Source organism: Anas platyrhynchos, chromosome 1 (genome assembly GCF_047663525.1).
Source record: "Anas platyrhynchos isolate ZD024472 breed Pekin duck chromosome 1, IASCAAS_PekinDuck_T2T, whole genome shotgun sequence".
NCBI classification, from domain to species: Eukaryota; Metazoa; Chordata; class Aves; order Anseriformes; family Anatidae; genus Anas; species Anas platyrhynchos.
The window spans coordinates 101,968,521-101,991,859 of record NC_092587.1 but is presented as its reverse complement, the minus strand read 5'-3'; the positions used below and the strand labels follow the sequence as shown (position 1 = coordinate 101,991,859).

General features: G+C 36.6%; 1 protein-coding gene across 14 annotated transcripts in view; it reads left to right on the top strand.

The window, feature by feature from the left end:
• ROBO2 (roundabout guidance receptor 2) overlaps nt 1-23,339 on the top strand; it is a 467,458-nt gene that overhangs the window by 421,256 nt on the left and 22,863 nt on the right. For 8 of the 14 annotated variants that reach the window (XM_072025826.1, XM_072025824.1, XM_072025835.1 and 5 more), the window contains 3 exons: nt 2,007-2,163; nt 8,071-8,331; nt 11,538-11,746. In XM_072025826.1, the coding sequence (XP_071881927.1) occupies nt 2,007-2,163; nt 8,071-8,331; nt 11,538-11,746 (627 nt within the window). Of the gene's footprint in view, nt 1-2,006; nt 2,164-8,070; nt 8,332-11,537; nt 11,747-20,715; nt 20,899-23,339 lie in introns of all 14 variants that reach the window. The other 6 variants (XM_072025792.1, XM_072025823.1, XM_072025789.1 and 3 more) reach the window with 1 other exon arrangement.

The window sequence follows — 23,339 nt, the reverse complement described above, 5'->3', positions numbered from 1 at the left end:
TAAGCTGAACATCTCTCCATTTCTCTTCCCTGAGTACTCTTAGTTTAAATCCCCCCGTGACACACACACATACACACTTATGCATGTGCTTTCATTCCAAAGAAGCCACTCCTGCCTCAGCTGTTACCTGCTCCTGATCCTTTTGACTTTTCTAAATTTTCCCCACAAATTTAAATTCACATCCTTCTTTTGTACCTGCTTCTAATGCTGCTTTCCCCCATACCTGTGCTTTGAAAGCTTCGTTTGCCCTCCAGAAGTTTCATATATTTGTTCCTTCATTGCCACCATCACTGCAGTTTCTTTACTGTTGACCCAAATGTTCTTTCCCTTTTCAAGAAAACCTTCCTCTCTGCCAGGCTGCAACAGGAGAGAAAAGCCTGCTTGCAGCCTACTAGATGGAATATCAGTTCAGTTCCCACATAGTGAGTGACAGGATCTTGGCTGGACTTACTGTAAAAACTCCAAGACAAGCAAGGAAGAGCTCTGGTCTGGAATTCAGTAGTGGAAAGAGAAGTCTCTTGTGCAATCTGCTGTCAGACAGGCTGATTAGAAACCTTGCCGGACTCATTGCCCTGACTCTAGCAGCCATAACAGGAGGAGAAAAGAGAAGTCTCAGCTACTTCTGAATCACACAGTCAGGTTGTTCCTTCCCTCTCTCTATCACTTCTTTTTTTGGTTCAGCTGACTGCTGGAGATAATAGAAGAGAGCCATTGTCTTTTAGACCGAAAGCGCTGTGACAAGTGCTTGTCTATGTTACCAGAATTGCACCTCCTTCTGGATGTGCCTAAAGCTAAGACCATGACATAGAAGGTGGTGCTACACAATGCCATTATGCCTTACTAGTCAGTTGTGGCTTTTGTGATTAATTACTGTTGAGATTTTTTTGTTGTTGTTGTCTAATCCTTATAAATAAGCATGAGATGACTGTGTGTTAACTGAATTAGACTGTGCTTTCTGCAGCAGGCAAGGCAGGAGTAACTGCTAGCTGGCTACCCCACTGGAAAGGCATATATGACAAACCATTCTTCCAACCAACAATCCAGTTTGAAAGCCTCGGTAAAATGGCAAGAGATGGGTCAGGAAGTAGTCAAGGAACTGAAATATTTTTGTTTGTGTCCCAGTCTTCCTACTAATGAATTCCTGACTAGAAAAAAGGGCCAGGGCAAAATAAAAGAAGCAAAACAAGTAGGAAGAGAGCTTTTTCTGGAAGATCACTTTCCCACAAATTGAAGTGTCTCAACTGGAAAACTGGGCAAAAGAATGATAAGAAAAGAGAAGAGAGCTTAAGTAAAATGCATTGCTCAATTCACTTCCTCAAGTTGTTCCATTAGAGCTGTATGTCAGGAATAGAGCCTGTTCTCTATAGCGGCACAAGGTATTGAATCCTGTGAAACAGGCAGTCCTAAAATATTGTAAATGACTTCCTGGTATTTTAAAAAATAGAACTTAGTAAATTCCTATCAGCAAAACACCACTTCTTTTTGGTTTTGACAACTTACACTTGTCGTTCTGGCTGAAAAAAATCGAGTCTAATGACAATTTTTTAGATTGTGTCCTTAACCTCTATGTTTTCCACAGAAAGAAATTATGCAAAACAGTGTTATAAGCACATCAGATTCTGACATTTGAAAGAATTTTCTATGGTCCATTATATTTTTATCCACCAGTGATTGTAAGAAGTCATAAAGCATACATGAATAAATCAGTAAATATATTTCTGAGGCAACAAGATATGTCTTTCCTTGGCACTATGGTGGTGCAAATATATGGAGTTCACATAAAAAAAAAGTGACTTTAAACAATTATTCAGAATGTTTTTCCATTCTATTATTATTTATAACCTCTAACAACATTAGCACATTAATACTGATCCTGCTAAGATATAAATACATCTTCTGTTTTGGGGCATGCCATCTGGAATACAAATTCTTTAAAAGAAAGTAAAATAGACAGCTTTTTTTCACATCATATCTCAAACATTTTATTTTTCTTTTTGAATTTACAGGTGGCAAAGGAGGGAAAAAGAAGAAAAACAAAAATACTGCCAAACCCCAGAAAAATAATGGTTCAAATTGGGCCAGTGTTCCCCTCCCACCCCCTCCTGTGCAGCCACTTCCAGGCACAGAGCTGGAACACTACGGGGTGGATCAGCAAGAAGCAGGGTAATTTTTTTCTTTTTCTGTTGAAGAAAAGTCTGTGGTTTGTGGAGATGAGTTTTTTTTTTCTTTTTTTTTTTCTTCTTTTTTTTTTTTTTTTCCCAAATGAGAATGTTATTCTATTTTGCTTAAAAAAATGAGAGCGCCTTATCCTATAGACCTGTTGAAGGCTATGGAGGAGGAATATTGGAATAGCTTCTTGTGATAGTGACTGAAGATGGAAATAAAAGTGACCTTGCTTCATCATCATGTAGGGTTTTCTCTGCTTACTCATGCTGAGAAGTATCTCACTTCACATGTAGCCTAATTGAATTCTGTTGGAACTGCTTGCAGATGATGGGACTCAGTGAGTAAGGATGACATAATCTGGCTCCTGTATTTTTTCACTGGTTTGATGTTTAGAAATATTGGAGCCAAAAGAACGTAAACCCCACACTAAATTGGATTAATTTTAGAAGATCAACCAGTGGACGATAATCTTCTCATCGGCTCTTAGAAGAAATTTCACAGTTCAGGAAGGCATGTTATTTGTAGGCATTTTTTGAATTTAAACAACTCTTGAGTTTCTGGAACCTTACACTTCTTTTTTTGGATAGCTTAAACTTGTTCTTAAGGACACAAAATCACACAGAAAGCAGTAAATAAGAGGAAAGAGACATTTCATGCACAGAGAACAATTATGGAATGCTTTTTATAATGTGAAATTACATGAAATACCAAATTGTCAAACTCTGGAGGAAAATCAGAATATATTTAAAAAAAAAAAAAAAAAGTAGTTTACTGTGATCAACTCTGTTGGAGCCCTTGAGAAACATTGGAGTTTGGTCTGGGACAAATCTGCCTGTTTAAATACATGGATTAATCAATATTTCCTAAGGATGAACATATGTTTTAAAAATCATTGTAATAGTTTTACTGAATAAAAATATTTCAAGTGCTATCTCTTTTGTAAGCATGAATTGATCATCGCTATTTTTATGGTGAAAATCAGAATTAAATGTTAATTTATGCGAAGTCTTTCAACTTTTAAACTGAACAGTAACTAACTGTAAGTCAGTTGAATTCCTTTTAAAATTCATTCAGGCTGTATTAGAATTAGACTTCCAAAGTAAATGTAAGGAAAAATGGATTTACATAGTAGTTTTAAGTATTGTTTAAATGTCAAGGCAAAAATTGCAGATAGGCATTGTTTTCTGTATCCTGCTATAAAAAGCTAAAATAAATTTAAGATGGTTTAGCCATATAGTATTTGTCCTTATCAGTTTATGTCCTTAAAACATGTGTTCAGTGATTTCACTAAAATAATTATGCTATAGAAGGCAAACAACTTGGATTTTCTTCAAGGACAATGAAATAGTATAAAAGGTAAATGGAAATACCTTCTAGGGAAATCCCTTGTGACACAGGGCTTGACTCCTCAGTTTCATAAAGTATCTGTTATGTAGCTACAGGGAATTATATTGGTCACCAAGACAACACTGGTTATCTAAGCTTAAGGTAATCACCAGTGTTACAGGTTCCCAACAATTCAGTTTATCTTTCAAATTAGTAGTGGTTGTAACAAGACCTTCTAGTGTGCATTTTACCAATCAAAGACAAATACAGAATCTTCCAATATCAGTCCCAAGTTACAGCATTTTGCAAAAAGCTTCGATGAACCCAATGAAGCTGCAATGCCCATACTTCCTGAGGATCTACCTAGTGCTAATAGTCATATCGTATTCAGGGGCTGATCTTGTTTCTGTGGTTTTCAACATGCTAAAAAGGTATGAATTATAGACTGCATTCCTTATGCTCCGTTTAATATTGACATGTTGAGTTTTAAAATGTCTTTTCTTTTTAATTTTTTAACTGTTTTGTTTTTCTTGGTTTTCTTTGATGTATACTATGTATGATAAGTTCAATGTGTTTTAACTTTAGAATTAATTATTTGCAGACATAATTATATGGTGAATTACAAATGAAAAATTAATTTCCAGTCAGGAAAACTGAAGACTTTGTTAAAGTTCTCACAATGTGATATAAAAGGTGAACATTTAGAGCAATAAAACAAGGAATCTGGCTTATAAACAGCTACTTTTTCTGTGCTTCTCTTCCTATGACTCTTGAATTCAAGTGTGAGTTTCATTGGCATGAGTTCCCAAATAAACTAAACAATTTTGATACCTGATTTTACTTACTAGGTATTAACACCAGAGGCCTGTTGGCTAAAAACGTATAAGAAAAATCCACAACAGCAATGTTAGAAAAAAGTCACACAACTTAATCCTAAAGGGAAGAAAAACAAAAACAAAACAAAAACAAAAAATCACATTCTTGACTCTCTCTAACATCTTCTCCCCAGAAGAATCAAGGTCTGCATTCACCTCCATTTTTCCATGAACTGCAACGCACATAAGAAAGGGTGAATACGTAAATCCAAGCAGCCATTCTTTGTGACATGGTATAATTGGGGATGTACTGTATTCCCATTTAACCTGTGCAGAAAGTCTGTTTTTAGTATTGTTTCCCTAGTGAGCTCTTTTCTGTGAAACTTTACCCTTCTTCTTAGTTTTCTACAAACTGTGCTTGTCCCTTGCTGTTTTCCTTAATTTTCACTTGTATATACTTCAAGGTGTTTGAAATTTCTCTTTTCCTGGAGTAGCTTCCAATGAAACTTTCCCTTTCTGCCTTTTTCAGAGAAGATGGTTTTGATTGGTTTTATGTAATAAGCTCAACAGTAGGGAAATGCTTCTTTATTCTTTTTTATCATCTATTTATATTTTTTTTTCACCAGTAATATGCATGATCTTGAGCCAACCCTGGAAAAGGCAGTCTTCATATAGTTAACATTTGTTATTTTTATTTCTTACTATTGATCACACCTTAAAACAGAGTATTAGCTGCTGGATGTCAATATATGTGATAGTAGTTTTCTTTAAAAAAAGTATAGAAGATAATACCTTTTACATTTAAAAAAAATAAAAGAATGCTTTCTTGCGGGGCCTAGAGAGGGAAGCTTTCTCTCCTGCAACAATATTTGTATTGAACCAGAATTCTTATAGAATGTTCCCTATCACCTATCACCTATTTCTTATGTGAAGAAGAAGCACTGTCAATGTAATGAACCATGATTTTTAACAGAAAAAGATTAATATAGAATTAAAGTGCTAAGAATAAAATAAAAATATTAGAAATGTAGAGTTTCATGTTTGTCCAACAGAACATATTTAAGGACTTAAAATTGATTATTATGAAATTACTGTCAGAAGTCTCTATTGAAATTAAGGTGTTTGGAGTTTAATGAGAAGTATTTGGGAAAGGTTACATGCATTTTTCCAAGCTGTATTTACTCAGGGAACCAGAAAGAACATGGATGCGACCAGTATTGACTGTGGTGGTTCCAGAAGTTTAAATTACTGTATAATTTATGTAGTTACTATATACAGATGATAGTTAGGTTTGCTTGCTTTTCTTTGCAGGTTTATTTTTGGTTAAATGCATTGTATAATTGGTGGCTTTTTGCACATTTTACATTACAAAGGCAAACATTCTCATACCTGAAATTTTTAATCTCAATGTCCTAAGCTTCAGGCTTAGGTTCATTTCTATTTCAGAGAAGACCTAGGTGAAGATCAGTAGTTGTGCAGAACCTTCTTGTTAAGGAATAAACAATCAAGCTGAACATTTGGGGGTTTGAAACAAGTGGGGTCAATAGGAGATTACATCAAAAGCCCATTTATGAGTTATTGGAAAGCCACTAAGGAGTCTCTTACAGCCCTGCCCCTTTTAAAGAAGCCATTACAAGAAGCATAAGGTTGAGAGTGTAAAAGTGTAAAAGACAGAGCTGTTGCACTGTAAATTTTTAGCAGCATGAGTTAGGATGGTCTCTTCACCTTTAGGTGCCAATGTCATGAGTAAATATTGCTAGGAAAGAGAAATTAGAGCTAGTAATACCCTAACCATCTCCTAAGCAGTCAAATTTATATCATATAACATTTTCTTAAAATTCCATGTTATGAAAATGGTAATGGATCAGTCACTCATAGCTCCTAATGCCAACTGTTAAGATGCAACATTCATTTGTCCCTATGTATACATAACATGTATGTGTATCTGTGTACAGTTACATCTAGATATGGATTTAAAGTGACACCAGCTTTAATTAAAAGATGTATTTTCCACAGGCTTTCATCTGATTAAGCCAGATTTGAATCTGTACTCTCAAATACAGCCTACACATTTTAGAATAAGGAAAAAGAATTTTAGTTAATTTTAGAAACCTTTGTTTTTGCTTAAAGTCAATCTTCTGTTCATAGTACAGGTTATGAAACTCCTCTGTTCCCAGCATTTTTGTAACCTAGCTCCTCACATGAGAAAATAGGCTATGATTCATTTTGGTCTGGTAAATTGGTAATTCCTTCCAAATAAGGAACCTTAAAAAAGGTTCCTTTTTTTTGAGAAATAAACTCTATAACTCAATGCATGGTTAACTGTGTTGCAGACAAAAGAGTGTACCTTGTCTGCAGTCCTTGAAGGTGGAAAGAAGATGTGACTTAGGTGATGCTTGGGGAATGGCCTTTAGAGTACAAGATGATTTGACAGTGAAGGAGCTGTGAGAGCTTTTGGTTGTCTGCTTGTCTTTTCAAAAGAGCTGTCTATCTTGAGGTATTTTGGAATATACTGGGAGTTAAGAAATGTGTGCAGATACTCAAGGGACTGCAGAGTGGATGTGTTGAGGATGGGAAGAATAGACAGTGGTGTGACTTGAGTGAAGAACAGACAGAAGATTTGAGTGGTGTGATTGTCAGCAGAGCTGTTTACAACAGAAGTTGTGTTCAGATTAGGGAACTGCTCTGGGGAGATAATGCTCAGGGTATTTCAACAGTCACTAGGAGCCTACATGTTTTGGGTGATGCAGGGACAGGATCCTGAGATGGTATTGTAATACAGCACCAGACTGAAAGGTCTGTGATAAGAACAGAGACAGGAAAGGATTGAATTACTGACCAAGTTTAAGATTATAAGATTATAAAGTGTCTGTTTCTAGCCCTGATCAGTTATTTCTTCCTTTCCCTTAGTGTAAGACCAAAAATGGAACCAGAAAAAATGTAATACCTATTAGAGCATTTCTTATATGTGAGGAGAGAATTATCAAATTCTCCTTCAAATTGAAGGACATTGGTGGTTGTTAACCTTTGAATTTGCTTTGGGCAGGTGTATTGAAAGTGTTCAGAACTTTAGCGCTGTCTAGGTAAGTCCCAAGAATGTTTGGTTAGGAGGTGGGGTGCTGGCAGAGCCGTCAACATGCATGCTAGATGTGTCTTAGCTGGCACTGCGGGATAGCATATGCTAAGGTCAGTGCTGCTGTGACATAAATGTGTTACGCATCATTGTAGATAGCTATACACTATGTGGAAAGACCAAAATTTATGTGGAAAGTGTGGGGTTTTATTTAAATTACAAACTAAAAAAAAAAAAAAAAAAAACACAAAAAAAGACAAAGTGGAAGGTGGGAGTAAGGAAGCACATAAGGGCAACTGTGTAAAGCTCACTCTGCCTTTTACGAATGCTACTATTTTCATGTCTAGGTCAATTATCAATACATTCTCCGAGGTTAATGATCCAGGAAGTGAGTTAGTTCATTTTTGTTGCTGATTGTGGGGGAACATTATTTTATTGCCATTAACAAATGTGATAATGTATCTGTAATTATTTTTGTTGCACATCTTATTCAAGTTGCTTAGCAGTTGTGGGGAAAAATTAAATGGAATCACTAAGGAGGATTTAAGCAATTATGACCCTATTTTCAGTAAATGTTAAATCTCACACTGTATGCAAGGCTTCAAACTGTATCACAAATCCTGTATACCCTCTGCTGCACCTCAGAGCTGAGATTTGATATATACTAAGTTTACTTGGTTTTTATTTTAGATATGACAGTGATGGTTGGTGTCCGCCTTTGCCCGTTCAGACCTACCTCCATCAGGGCATGGAGGATGAGCTTGAAGAAGATGATGATCGTGTTCCCACACCTCCTGTGCGAGGAGTAGCTTCATCACCTGCAATCTCCTTTGGACAACAGTCAACTGCAACCCTCACACCTTCTCCACGAGAGGAGATGCAGCCAATGCTTCAAGCCCACCTTGATGAATTAACCAGGGCCTACCAGTTTGATATAGCAAAGCAGACATGGTAAATGTTTGAAGGGTGCACCTGCAGCTTGGGAAATGAAGCATAGTAATAATCTATTCCTTGGTGGCATAAACATCAGTGGTGCTCAACAAATTTCAGTAATGTTTCCAAAACCATAAGATAGAAAAAGAAATAGCAAAACTGTATCTACAATGCAAAGGCCTTAAACATTGGTAGTTGCATTTGAAACCATAATGCATGGCAATATATTAATTGTTGGCTAAAAACACATGAAAATAATATTCCTCTGGAATTCTGCATATATGCAACTGAAAAGTTAACACCCACCTACTGACAACTTGTATGCAGTTCACAGTAGTCTCTTCTCAGGCTAGCAAAAGGCATGATTTTTTTAAGAATTTCAGTAATACTGGGAACCTAAATTTCTGCTTAAAAATTATGCTAGTTACTTGAAATAGCAATGTAGCAGATTTTATTCCTTGTCACATGAGAATGAAGCATTTGTAAATCCGACTGTATTTTGAAACACCATGAAAATTTCTGATTCATAAGCAAAAACAGAAATGACAGGAAGGAAGTTGTTAGAATTTACAGAGTGGATCTTGCATATCAGAGTGCTTTATGCTTATTTAAGGGAAGAGCAAGCAAATATCACAGTAACATTTCCCCTGTAAAACAAACATAAGCAGTCTCTTTGGGGACTGAAAAGGAACTTGTCGTCTGCACCAGATGGGGATGCGATGAAGGTCAGTTGCTTTCTGGATGTTCCCTAAGTGGCAGTTGTCCTTTAAAAACTTTTATATCCAGACAAAGCCCAAGACTCTCAGAGGACAGGAGTAGAGATAGTTACTGAGTGGCACGCTGCCAGCGGGAAAGCAGGCTTTCCATACTGGTGAATAAAGCCACAAAGTTATTCAGCTTGAGCTACCATAAATAGACCAGGCAGGTAGGCAGGCCGTGCCAAACCAAAGCCAGCTGTTTTCCCTGGACACCGTTGAAGCCTGGAGGCTTGTCTGCAATCTGCGCTTCATCAACAGGGTACTTTGGTCTCACAGCGGTGCCACGCTGCCAAGCACAGAGCCCAGCCTGCTGTGGGACAGACCCAAATCCCAGGCAGCAGCTAAACCTGGCCTCTTGAAGGTTGCTGGCTTGTGAGCCAGCACGCAGATGCACACCCTGTCTGAACAGGCAATTGCTGCTGCATTTTGCAGCTGTTATGCTTTCTACACCCTGCAAACTGCAGGTGCCAGTCTGGTAGTAGATAACATGGCTGAACTCAGTAGCAAAGCCTCTAGCTTTGTATGGGAAAGGTCCTGCTCCCTTTTTGGAGAAATGAAAATCGATCAAGGACATTCATAATATAATTAGGAATATACAGGTTTTAACATCACTCTTTTATAAGAGCACAGTTAATTGTACATGAAACTAAAAAAAAAATAATGATATAGAGGCAATAACCTGTATTTTCATACTAGTACCTTACAGTAGGTTTTGGGGTAAATATTGGGAGCTGAAAATAGAAGTGATGTGATATTGTTTGGCTGAAGACACACCATGCTGTTAATGCATCTAGTGAAGGCTGTTCAAAGTCAGTGAAAAGTCCTCCACTGTCTTAAACGAGAAGGAAGATTTCTTTATTTTCTTTTCACAAGTTAACCTGTCAAGTGTAAAGGGGAGAAACAACAAGGTGAGACCTATCAGATAGGTTACTGTAGGAGTAACAGAAGAGACCAGACAACTAAGAATTTAAGAAAGAGCACATTAGTGATTACAGGAAAAGTACATAATCATTATGGCCTTGATCCAGCAAATCACTTAAGTATATGCTTTACTACAAGTACATGAGAAATTGACTTCAATTGTTATATCACATGCTGAACATTAAGCATATACTTTAGTATTTTGCTTGATTAGGAGCTAATCACACTGTTTATTGAGGGTTAGTGAGATCATAGTGCCCTTTTGCGCAGTGTTTTGAACACTGCATAGCCAAGACCCTGATGTCCAGGGAGAAAACTATTCAAGAACTGTTAATCAGAAGGGGGATGTATATCAGAAAGGAAACCTTTGCGCTGCAAATAAGCCTTAGGATAAGCAATAATTTAAAACCTACACACGAAGGCAAAAAGAGATTCCAGTGGTCCATAACATTTACCATGACATTCTCCAATCTGATAGATTTACATTATGAAAAAAGACTGTTTGCATAGCAAGAATTACTGTGCTTATCAAGTGTAGGCAATAATACAGCACAAAGTGCTCAGTGAAAACACAGTAGATCTAGGTAGCCTTACAGGTGACAGTTGCAATTTTTTTCTGGTGACCAAGCAAAAGACCAGCAGAGTCCTGGACCACATCCAGCATTCTGCCAATTGGCATCAGGTCACAGCACCTCAAGAATAGCCCCCCAAGGCCTCCCACAAGGCTCAGCTAGTGAATTCAAGTCCCGTTCATGCTCCTATGCCAAGGGCAGTCATGTCTGGGTCCCCTGACACAGCTTGCTGTGTACCTGTAGTGCTGTGAAAAAAAGCTGCACTGAAAGCAGAATTAAAAGCTGATGGTTGTTCTTCTCCTCTTTAGAGTCTCAGAGACCACATAAGTGAAAACCCAAGCCCAGTGCTTGCCTTTGGCTATTTAGCTATCCTGTGGGTGTTTTTTATCTTTGTTTTTCCTTTTTTTTTTTTAATCGTGATTGCTGCATGCAGTAATTTCATGCATGCATGCCCTAATACTGCTGGAAATAAATCAATTAAACTACTTGGAATTAAGCAAAATACAAAGTCTTTACTGATAATGAATTCATTGGACTTCAAGATTTATTCTGCCCTATTGGTCATTTCCTCCTCTTGAGGGTAAGTTTTCCATAAGACCATTGAGTCTGTTCAAGCAGAAGGAAAAAAAAAAATTTGGCTTAAATGTGTGATTTGCAAGGTGGAATGTTGGTTGAGACACTTGTATACTAGGCTGGGATTCAGAATTGTGCTTTTCTGTGGACTTCCTACATGATTTATGTACTATCCGGTTACATCAGTTCCTCACCTGTTAAAGGATGATCTTGACCTTCCCTGCGTTATAGGAGGGGTTGTATATTTAATATTGGAAAGTGCACAGGCTTTATTGGAGTTTGACCTAACAAGCGTATTTTGTAAATCTGCATGATGACTTACTGAGAGTCTGATGTTCTGTTGACCATGGGGTACAAAGTTTCACCTGTTCTGATGCTGTTTTCCTGTTTGTTTGTGTAGGCACATCCAAAGCAATACACAACCTCCTCAGGCTCCAGTTCCGCCTCTAGGATATGTATCTGGAAACCTTATTTCAGACTTGGAAACAGATGTTCCAGATGATGATGAGGATGATATTGAAGAAGAAACTGTAGAAATCAGCAGGCCACTGAGAGGTCTAGAGCATACTCCAGGCTCCAGTATGGACAATCTAGACAGCTCTGTGACAGGTAACCAACCACGGTAAACATTGACACCAGCTTGTTCCTCACAGTAAAATACATCATTAATCAAACACTTTTTAAGTGAAAATTTATTCCACTCTATTTCTGTAACATTTAAAATGTGTTAATATTAAACACTAAAGTTAAAGGAGGATTTGAAAATACTTTGCTGCAAAATGATAAGAAAATTCATGAATTTTAAAAAGCTTTAAAGACTTGAAAGAAAACTCAATTATCTCCTAGCTTTCATGAAAAGTTCACTCTACTGGAGAAGCAAGCCAGTTACATAAAAAGGAGGGGGAAGACCTCAGCTTAGGAATATATATTTCAAAATCAGGAGCAGCATAACAATTTTATCTTAAATCACTTTCAGATGTTTCGCTGGGTAAATGCTTTTACTGATGAACACAAGGAAGTTAAAAGACTTCAGACTAAGCGTAGATGGATCAGCACAACATTTGCTTGTAGCGTAAATATAACATTTATGTAGGAAAATGTGTACTTTGAACCTATTTTGTATTGCTGAATTTAGTAATTGTTCCCTTTCAGTGAAGATATTTAATTATTCTGACACTCCTTCTCCCTGCTTTTCTCCTTTTGCATGCATTGGAAAGTTACAATAGGGATCGTCAAAGGGGAACTAGAAGGATATGATAACCTAACATACAGAAACTGAATAAATAAAATTGCTGTCGATAAAATATAGTCAGGGAAATATATATGTATATATATTTTTTAAAAATACAGACTTTATATGGGCACTATGAACTTTTTTAGGTGTCACCATATTTCCCTTCAGGTTGAAGTTGGACTTCTATATAATATACTATATCCACAATGTACAGCTTTCATATAGACCCAAATGTACGTAGTGTCCACAGCTCATGATGGCTGGTGGCTGCTTCTTCAGTCTTTTATCTCTGTGGAAGAAAGCTAGTTGTTAGCTGCACCTGCAGGGAGACTGGCTCAATAACACATTACTATAACAGCACTGCTTATTTTTTGTCTTGTTGTGGACTTTGCAAATTCTAAGAATTTTGCACCCTTTTTTAAACATTGTTATTCTGAAAACACTACAGGAATATGACAGTGATGGAACATCAATACCTATAATTTCCTTCCCTTTCCCTTGTTAATTAAATAGTGTGTTGCTTTATCCCACTTTCCAGGTTTTCCCTCACCCTAGGGCCAGACTGCTTGCCAATCTAATTAAGACTTAAGAACTGTAGCTCTAATGCTGCAGTTTGAAATCCGGATCCAACTGAAGGCTGTAGAGTTAAAGTTTAAATCCCTGAATTTTGAAGGTTAACTTATTAGTGCATGAGTATGTTAAGTCACTTTGCTTGAATTTCTAGTATAATCTCCTTCAGGCTATAATTCTGCATATTTTTGCATATCTCACAAGTGGCTCAGAAACCTCTCCATTAGGAATGCAGTAAGGGTTTTTGCACTGGTAATATAGAAATAAATAAATAATCAGGTTGCTATATATTTTCCATTTGGTATGTATTAATATGTTGGTGTTGATATATCTGTAAATCAAAAAATGAGTTTTTTGCACATTTACATTTTCACCTAATATTTTGGACCAGCAAAGTAACAGACGTATTTCTGCTACAATTCAAGGAATTTTGTGCTCATTGCAGTTTATGTTTTTATGAATAACATTCAAGCTTTTTTTTCTTAGTTAAATACGTTACTTAATTATTGAAATGTTAAAAACCCGCTGGTGTTATTTTTTTGTTTGTTTTTGTTTTGTTTTGGAAGAAATTGGGCAGAACCTGGTAACATAGACTGAGCTTGTTTGTAAGGTGATCTAAGTGCACACCCACTCATCCCTACCACCTTCTCAATGTTGTTTCACCCAGCTGAAAATTAAGGGTTTTTTTTGCTTTTTCCTCTGCTTGTTTAATTCCTGGCTGGATCTGTTCCGTGATCTGGTTCACTGCATGGCAATGTGTTTGTCAGCACTGCAGGAGGGGGCTGTGCAGTCAGAAGGAAAGCAAAATGACAGGCTGCCCCAATAGCTTATAGCCAACACTTATATCGGCTTAAAACAATTAGGAAACTATAGCCCTGCAAAAATACATCCAGCGAGTTAGTTTAAATAATCTATAAAATTGCAAACTCTCAGAATAAGAAAGCTTCTCTTTTCCTTGGTTACTATGTGGGCAAAACCTTAATTTTCTGAGCTGGGCTTATTTTTTATTAGGAGGCAGAAGGAAATTGCTTGTTTTACTTGGGAGAATTGTTTCAAAGGAGAATTTTAATTTTGTGTATCTGTTTCTGTTAACCTGTCCAGGTTGCATTTACTAGTGTTAAGGAGGGTATAAAACAAATTGCATCCATTGTTTCTAAGCTGTTTCTCATTCTCTTACTTGATTGCTTTTAGAATACTGTAGAAGTATTTTTTTTTTTTTATTTTAACTGAGAAAATACATATATAAGCTACTTCTTTACTTCTTTTCATAGGGCTTTTGATGATTTAAACAAGCACTTTCCTAGGAAACTATGTACTACATTTTCATTTCTTTAAACATTACATTATATCAAAAAATTGAGGCAAATGAGAACAGCTAACCTGGAAGAAGCAATATTTCTGTACATTTTTAAACATGTCCTGTGAGTTCAGTGCTTGTAGTAAAAATGAATTGGCATTCCTCAGTCAAGACTTCCCTAGAATAGAGTTGCTGTACAATGAGCAGGATGTGTTTCCTCACTGTTAGCATGCCTCAGTGGTGGCTTGAAGACACCCACTCCAGGAGTGCAGCGGTACTTTGTTCTTCATGGCTGAGCTGAGACTGAGGTTTTCATCCAATGCCAAATTTGAGATTCTCAGCGGGGAAACACTGGCACTGGGTGAACCAAGCTCAGACTGCTAAATTTCTCTGAAACCACAGTGTTGCTCTTATAAACTGCTTAAAAGTTGGGTTGCCTTCCAGGCTCTTGAGTTTCAGTTACAGCTAACTGGAGATTCAGACAGGGATTTAATCTGCGCTATTAAGCTTTTCTCTTTGCAGGTGGCAGAGACATAACATTGACATGTATAACAGAGTGAGGAGAAAGGAGAAGTACACAGTAACTGTATCTTAATATTTTCCAGATATTGCAAAGAAAACTCAAGGGGGGTGTCTTAGGTTTGGAAGTTTGTATAATGGAATAAGAAATCAAAGTCAATGTTTTGATTTGTTCCCAAACTGGTTTTCTAGGATACTAAGTTCCTAGTTTGGATTTAAAGACAAAACAAACAAACAACAACAGCTGAAAAGCAGGTGTAAAACTTCTGCTAACTTGATTTTCTGTTCACAATCATTTAAGGTTCCTTTTGCTTTCACAGACACATTGAAATTTGCTTTATCTTTTGCTTATTCTTAGTGTTTACCTTTATAATGAATTGCTGTGGAGAATTATGGCATGAAAGGTTATGAAGAGTCATATTATTCTACATTAATAGATGTAATTAATTTCATATAATGGATATATGAAATTATTTTTTTCCCAATGAAATAACAGAAGAACGCTAAGTTTTGTCAGATCAAATTACTATTGTTGGGGGGCTTTTTTAGCCCTCCCCTTATCTTTTCTTCCCCCAGCTCCACCAGTGAAGTTAGTAGTTCAGTCCTAGTGCATTTTTACTGAGGGTAGAGATACACCCATTAACTAGCATGGAAATTAGAACAGGCCCTCTTCCTCCCTAACTGATACAAACTGATAGAAGCAGAAGGATATTCTTGTAAAGAATGCCATTACATACAGATAGCAAAACTTTTTTTTTTCTTAATAAAATTATCAAGATCTGAAATTATAAAGATTGCTATAGGTTATATAGCTCAGTAAGGAAGAAAGTCACTTATTTGGCATGTTTTGGTCTTGATTAAAAGAATCGGTGATCATTGTCTGTATGGTAAAAGTTGTTCATTCATTGTGTCTGAGCACAAGTGGAATACTTCTTGGAAATTACACAAAATCATTTTTATGAACCATATTTTACCATAGCAGAGTTCAGTATTTGTATTGATTTGGTTAGCGATGCCTATTGCAGAAGATTCTATTTTGTAAGCAGTTAGACAGATTGCATTTAATAGAAAGAATGTGTATCATGGATTAAATATGTGCTCAGAAAATAGGAAACTGCTAGTTTTTGTATCTCATAAAAATGGTAATGCAACAATTAGCAGGGTCATATTATAAAGCACAGACTTTACTCTAGCTTAATGGATCTAGGGATATGCATTCATCAGCAAGGATGGATTTAGCATAAAACGACATGTAAATGAATTGATGACTGATCATAAATTAATTTTAGTGCTGAAGAAGTAATAGAGACACAGCAAGATGCCACTTTATCATAGTATTTTACAGCTCAGCAACATTTGAGCAACCACTTAATGTTCTGTGTGCATTTCTTTTCTAACAGCTTGAATAAATTTGAGAATTTTTTTGTGCCTTTCAGCAATATGGAAACCAAAAAACCTAAGAAGATTGAAAATGCAAACACAAATAAATTTGGCTAAATGACATAAATTCATTTTTCATTAAATGGTTATGAAGGATATTAATTATGGTTGGACCTCTGAAGTGCCAAATATGTATATGTGTTTTGACTCAATTTATTTAGAATTTCCTGTCCCCACATAAAAATTTTAAAATAATAATGGTTTATTTTAGTTGTATACATTTAATATTTGGGATATCTCTGGGGAAGTATATTGTAAAGTATAAGTCCAAGCTGAATTTTTAAAGTATGATCACATTTATTCTGCATTCAGGAGTTTCCATTATTCATGTTTATTCTAATGCTACAATGACTACTGCCCCCTGTTATTTCATCACTTCCACTAAAATTATTGGTTATTCCTTCTTTATAATCATGACCAAAGAGGTCAATGCCTTTCTCCTATACACAGGTTAGAGGAATTCTGTAACCAATTTCAGCTGGAGTAACATCAGTCCCTGGGGACTTCACCTATACCTCACAAACCTGATCAGTCTGGTCCTGTTCCATCAAAAAACCTGCAGAGGAATAGTGACTTAACATTAGCATGCACTTAATGGTCTTATAAAGGAAAGCACATAAGCATGCCCATACAAGTCCCAGTAACATTGGTTGTTAATTTTAAGCATGCATGTAGAGTTTTGTGTATGGAATTTTCAGAAATGTTAGGTTTGTTGTGAGCAGCTTTTATTTCACAAGTGCATTAGATTTTTTTTTTCTTTCCGTAAAGTAAAGCAAGAATATGCCTTGCAAAGAAAAATAGTGTTTTTATTGTAGGCAAAATACCACTAAAAGCTGTAGTGTGCAGCCTACAAGAAGCTAGCACCTCAAGTACCCCTACCTTTCCCTGAGAGCAAAGAAGCTTTCTGTTTGCGTTAGCACCAAGAGATATTTTATGGAGCAAGAAAACAGAGTTCAACTTTTCACAGAGTTGATTTTGTTCCATATAAAGCATTTACTGCTGCTGTCAGCAAGAGTAAAATTTACAGTTGCCAGAAGCGTAAAAACTCAAATGTGCTCTTGGAGAACACATAGTGAGTTGCATGTAAAGGAGACACTAAAAGCCTATTTCATTCCATTTGCAAATGCACAGTTGATCTGAAAGGGATGTCAGCATCTCTTATCCTGCCTTTATTCAGAGAGAAACAAATGTGCATCTGATTTGGGAAAACAAGAGGCCGGTGGATGCCATTAGAGAAGGCATCCCCATGTGCACCCAGTGAACAGAGCTACGTGGTGGCTTGAGGGGCCTGGGCTGGGCTGCAGCAGGCCCGTGCCAACCGGGCCATGTCCACACCCCTGGAGGGCAAACACAGGCAGAGTGAATGAGTGGATATTATGAGAATTCACCAGGTTAGCGGCACAGTCACACACAGCTGTTGGTGATGGCAGCTTGCTGACTTGAGCAGTTATGAAAAGCTTTGCTTTGGTTTGCAGTCTGCAGGTGGTCCAGCAACCAGAAGTCACGTCATCATTTGCTTTAGTTGTTAGCTGCATTGACGTCCTCACCCAGTATAGCTCACATCCATGCCAGGATTGAGCCGTGCTTGCAGCATGACAGGCGCTGCCTCCTCACGTAGGTGATAGAGGCGAGGGGAAGGAGAAGCGACCCATGGGCAGAGCGCCTGTTGGTGCTCTCTGTCCGTGGGAGTGCAGAGGAGGTCAGGAACAGGGCTTGTCTAGAGAGTTAGCCTGAAAAATTGGCAGTCTGAGGACAATGCTCTACTGATAATTAACATTTTGGTGTTGTTAAGAAAACCTGGCATGGCTGTGAGTATGTAAAGAGAGAGATGTGTGCACATGTGTTGGACAGAGCGTTAAGGACGTTTGCAGATTTTAAGTGTATCTCATACTTAAAATGTGAACTCTTTTTTCAGCTGGATTGAGCCCTTCTAAGAGTAGATGAAAAACAGCAACTGCTCCTAGAGATACTTTAAAACTGTTCCATCCAAATGATCACATGTATTATATCCTATGCAACAGCTCAGTGGCTGGTTAGCAAATGGACAAAACAATGTAAGCAAATGGAAATTCAACCTTAATTACCTTTAAAAGGTCCTCCAGTATATTAGAAACCTATGTATGTTGGTTCATACTCTATTCAATATGTATTTCCATATGCATCTACACAGAAAATAGAATCATATAAAAACCTTGGGCCCTGGAACTAACAAAATACATTGTAAGTTTTCAGCACCTGAATATCTTTGATATCTGCAGGTCTAATCATATTTTATGTTTCAGCTTGTGCTTACATATTTTGCAGGATGTGTTGATAAGCAATTGTTTGAAATTGTCCTCAGCTATAGCATTTCATTTTCTTACATCTGCACGAAGTGTTTTATCTCTAGTATCTCTTTTCATACACAATCAGAAACTCTTACTAAGACTTTCTACTCTCCATTCTCTATGATGTTCTATCACACTTTGATTGTTAGTTCAGAAACTGTCTTCTCAGAGGAAATGAAGTTTTAGCCTTCCCTTGCTGTTATCTAGGCTTCCTTACATCTGTCTACATCAGGTCAAGTCTGTTTGGAAAATAACAATTTTTTGTGTGCTCTTGGCAAGCAGAATCAAACCCTGTCACTCTCTGTTGCACTTAACACACTTTCTGCCTGTCAGACCTCCATAGACCTTTTCAGTTTATTTTCTTGTATCTTAGGAGTGTATGGACTTTTGTTTTTGTAGCCCACCACTTTGCTGACATTAAAGATTCAGTCACTGCCACATCACAGAATAATCTATTGTTCTCAGGCTGTTTGATGCAGCATGCTACAGACTAAATTTCAGTATTCATTTATTGTACTCATTTCTTATTTTTTCAGTATATTTTATATTTTACATAATGAATGTAGTTATATAGATATAGTTATGTAGCCTATCAGTTTGGTTCTAATAACTGGGTCAGCATTGATTTACTAGTTAACAATTTCAAACAAAATAATAATTTCTTGGACAAATAGTAAAAGCGCTTTGAAGAACATGACTTACACTGCTGTACATTTTATGTATATTCACATAAATTCACCTGTGCTTACTGAATAGTAAAGTCAAGGCCATTATGTATCCTTCCACGTGTTGTCATATTTTGGAAAACTGGTTCTCTGCAGATCCTCATTGGTTCACTGGGATTTTTCTCAACATATGTATGCCACTTTTTAAAAAGCAGCCTTCAGCAGCCTTCATCTTCATTATAAGATGAAGAGGAACCTGTGCCATCTCAGAGCAATAATACTCTATGTCTACATGGTGCCATGCAATGCCATGTGGTGACAGGTCCCAAAAGCAGTGTGGTGGCTTTGTACTTTAACTGGGTTTGGTAACAAATAAGTGTGGCTGCCCTGTTCCTGGAGCAAAGCTAGCTGTGTATTTTTTGCCTCATTTTCCAATGCACGTTGTAGAATTATCCTGTGATATTTATGCATGATTTTCAGAAGTACAAAACACCATCAACTCCATCTGTAACCTCAAAAGAAACAGAATTTCAGTACTTCCAGAAAATTTGAATTCAGTGATGGCTTTGGAAAATACATATTGTACTGTTGATAGGTCCTTTGTGCACTGAAAAAAATAAAAGAATATAAGTGAAGAGTAAAATATGATTCCTTCCGTCAGTGTTTTGCTCTTCACATTTTATTTACATCAAGATTTCTATATTCCTTTTTTTTTTTTTTTTTTTTTTTTCCCCCCACTGGTATCTGGTTTTCTGGGTCCATTTTTATGATGTTGTTATCACTTTCCTCTTCTGCAGTGGTGGTAATCTATAGCTAGAAGGTATGGCTCACTGACTGACTCAGTATTCATTTTGAGTGTGTATTTGCTCTGCTCTTGAATGTCTATTTCTAACCTGTTAAAAAGGAAATTTTAATCCCCCGGAATGAACTGCCATACATCAGCTTTGTTTGGGCCATAAAGATTGCTCATCTGTTTCAAGGTTTGTTTGAGAAAATGATATGATGCTGGTCTTGTTCAGGATAGCTTTTGAAGCCTATGTCTGACTTCAGCCGTATCTGCTGAGACATACACTTGTGCTGTCCTAAATTAAGACTTCATTTTGCAAATATTGAACTAGATACTGCTGTAAAATAAGTCAAGTAAAAAAAAAAAAAGTATTAATTTGAGTCTCAGGGAAAATATATTAACTTTCAAAAAAAAATTTTTCATGCTTGTAGAGGATATGTATCATTTTGTTTACAGGATGAAAGCTACATGGAGCAAGCTATGAATGGGATCCCATTTAGTTGTGATAGTGCTCTTTTATATCAAATTGTGTCGAATAAACTTTGGGTTTCCTGTTGAGAAAGAACATATTAAGTGGGTCTTTAACCATTAAATGAATACTGCTCTTTTGTACAAAGTGTTGTCAAAGTAACTTTGAGTTTCCTGTTGAGAAAAGACATGTTAAGTCAGTCTATAAGCTTTAGATGATCAAAAAATATCAAATCTGTACAACTCACTAGACCCCTACATTTGTTTTTAGGTTCAATGGTAAATGGATGGGGTTCTGCGTCTGATGAGGACCGTAACTTTTCTAGTCATAGATCTAGTGTAGGTAGCTCCTCAGATGACTCGATCTTTACCAGCGGCAGTTTTGCACAAGCACTGGTTGCAGCAGCAGATAAAGCTGGTTTTAGGCTGGATGGAACCAGCCTGACAAGAGCAGGTTTGTAGACTCAAAATTGATGCTTTCTGCATGAAGGGTGTCTCTGCCTGTTCTCTTCTTTTCAGTGAACCTGCGTTTTACTTCACATTTGTCTAACATGCATGTAGTAAGGTGGATGGAGATATTTTTATCAGTATATTTTAAATGAAACCTTACATTATGTTTCATTTTAGTCACTTGAAGAAATGAATAGCACAAGCTTCTAATCAGCACTTCTAGTCTGCTACTATTTCTCTTTATGCTGACTCCTCAATAGATTTACTGACATATGCTCTGTTTAATATTTCAGTGAAGAAATCACTAATTCTGTGATGCAGTCTTTGATTTCATTTCTGCAATGTCTCCTCACAATCATTTACATTTTCAATGATGAAAATCACATTTAAACTGTTATCTCCATCCCTGCTTTTCTGTTGCATCTTCCTGCAAAAAAAATGTATTTTTCTGTGACGTTTTTCTAAACATGGGGGTGGAATGGTGTGCTTTTATTATTAACAATATGAACTGTTTAAAAGTATTTTCAATCAGCTGGCTTTAAAAATATTTAATTCAATAAGTTATTATATTTGATTGAATTTAACTTTAATTATGCCAACTGAATTAGCCAAGTTAAATGTAACAGAAGTGACTACTACTTTTGAAAACAACCGATCTTATCTTCTAGAATGAATGAATGAAAAGTAAATATAATTTTATTCATAGTTTTAAAGCTCCTTATTTTATTTTTAGGAAAAACAAGCATGCAAAAAAACATACTTTTAAATATTTGGTACAGAGAATATGTTTGCATGTTCTCAGTCTTATTGAAATAGCAAAAATACCTCATTATTTAAATCCAAACAACCTATTAGCAAATATGAATTTGGGTCATATCTTCTGTTACACTTTCTCTTCCTATTCCTACCCACAGTTCCCGTAATATTCCTATCATTTTAAAATTTTAATTATTTGTCTTGTATAAAGTCTATCCTTCAGTAAAATATGACATTCAGGATAAATGTCTCCAAATGTTAGGGATGATAACTGCTGGCTTTCTGCATACGATGACTTTATGACAAACAGTGCCTTTTAGGAATTAAGAAAAGAATCTACAATCCTATGCCAACAACAAACTACAGGGTGAAATTCCAGTTTTTTTAAAATCATTGAGACCTTTCCCATTGAGTTTGGTTAGACATAATCATCCTTAAAAGATGGCTATTTTACTGATAAAAATAGTTAAAAACCTCATTTACTTCTTAGATTAGTGGGACATTGACTGAGTAAATTTGTTGTGTCATTTAAATAAAAAGAAAGGAAAAGCTGCTGTAGATCTTCAGCCATCTACTATGGGCAAATGGGGCCAACCAATAATTTAAAATTATAGTGTTTTGCTTGAAGAGTCTCCTAAACAGTCTTGAATGAAAGGAGCGAATCCTTCCCGACCTTTTAATTTTTGTGTTTTTATGGCCTCAATAAAAATAATGCAAAGATTCTCCCCAATTTAATGCCACTTGTTTCAGTCCCTCTGAGAAGTACAGTTTCCACCACAAACATGCACATAACAAAAATATATGGGTATGCAAACACAGAGACACTTTTAAAGATGATTTCTTATCATAGCTATGTAAATGCAATATACAAGAATGGGATGAGAGCTCTCTTGTCAGTTATATTTTCTTAGCTTAATCAGGTCACAAATGCATTTAAACTGAGCACTTCCATGTAACTTCATGGATAGATTATTAGAGTTTAGGGTAAAAAAAAAAAAAAAAAAAAAAAAAAAAAAAAGTATCCAACTCCTGTGGCTACCTTTCTATTGCCTTTTTATTCTCTTAATGATCCGGAGGCAAAAGTGAAACAGGAAGCACCTGTAAGGAAACAGCCCTCCCCTTTTTTCCCCCCACAAAAATATCAGCAAATGGAAACAACTCCATAAGGCTTCCTGTAGTTTCATTACGATATGATACCTCCCAGAGTAGCGTGATCAATCAGACCTGCCTATTACGGATCTGCTGTACCACAGTAAATCCCTCATAGTGCAAAATGGTGTTCTGTAGTGGAGAAGCAGCAGAATTATTTCTGTTCCCTGCTCTGGAGGAAAACTGAAGCTCCTGACTTTTTACTCCTTTGCAGTTGGGACAGTTATTTTCTTCCCTTCAGAACAGCTGTGAAATATTCTCACTGATGTGAAAGGAGAAGTCCAACTTAATAGCCTCACATGGATGTGTTTGATTGCCAAGCATAAAAGGCTCTGGTAAATCCAGGCACAAGGCAAGGCATCTCTCCTGCAAGACACTTTGATTCCATTTTCCAAAAACCATCGTGTGATTTGCCAACGTAGTTCAGCCAGTTTTCCTTTTAACACCCATGGGAAATTAAATCAAGAATTAGTGAATTCATCCTTGTCTTCATTTGCACACACTAAATCTGCTATAGAATCTGACACTGTTCAGCAGTTC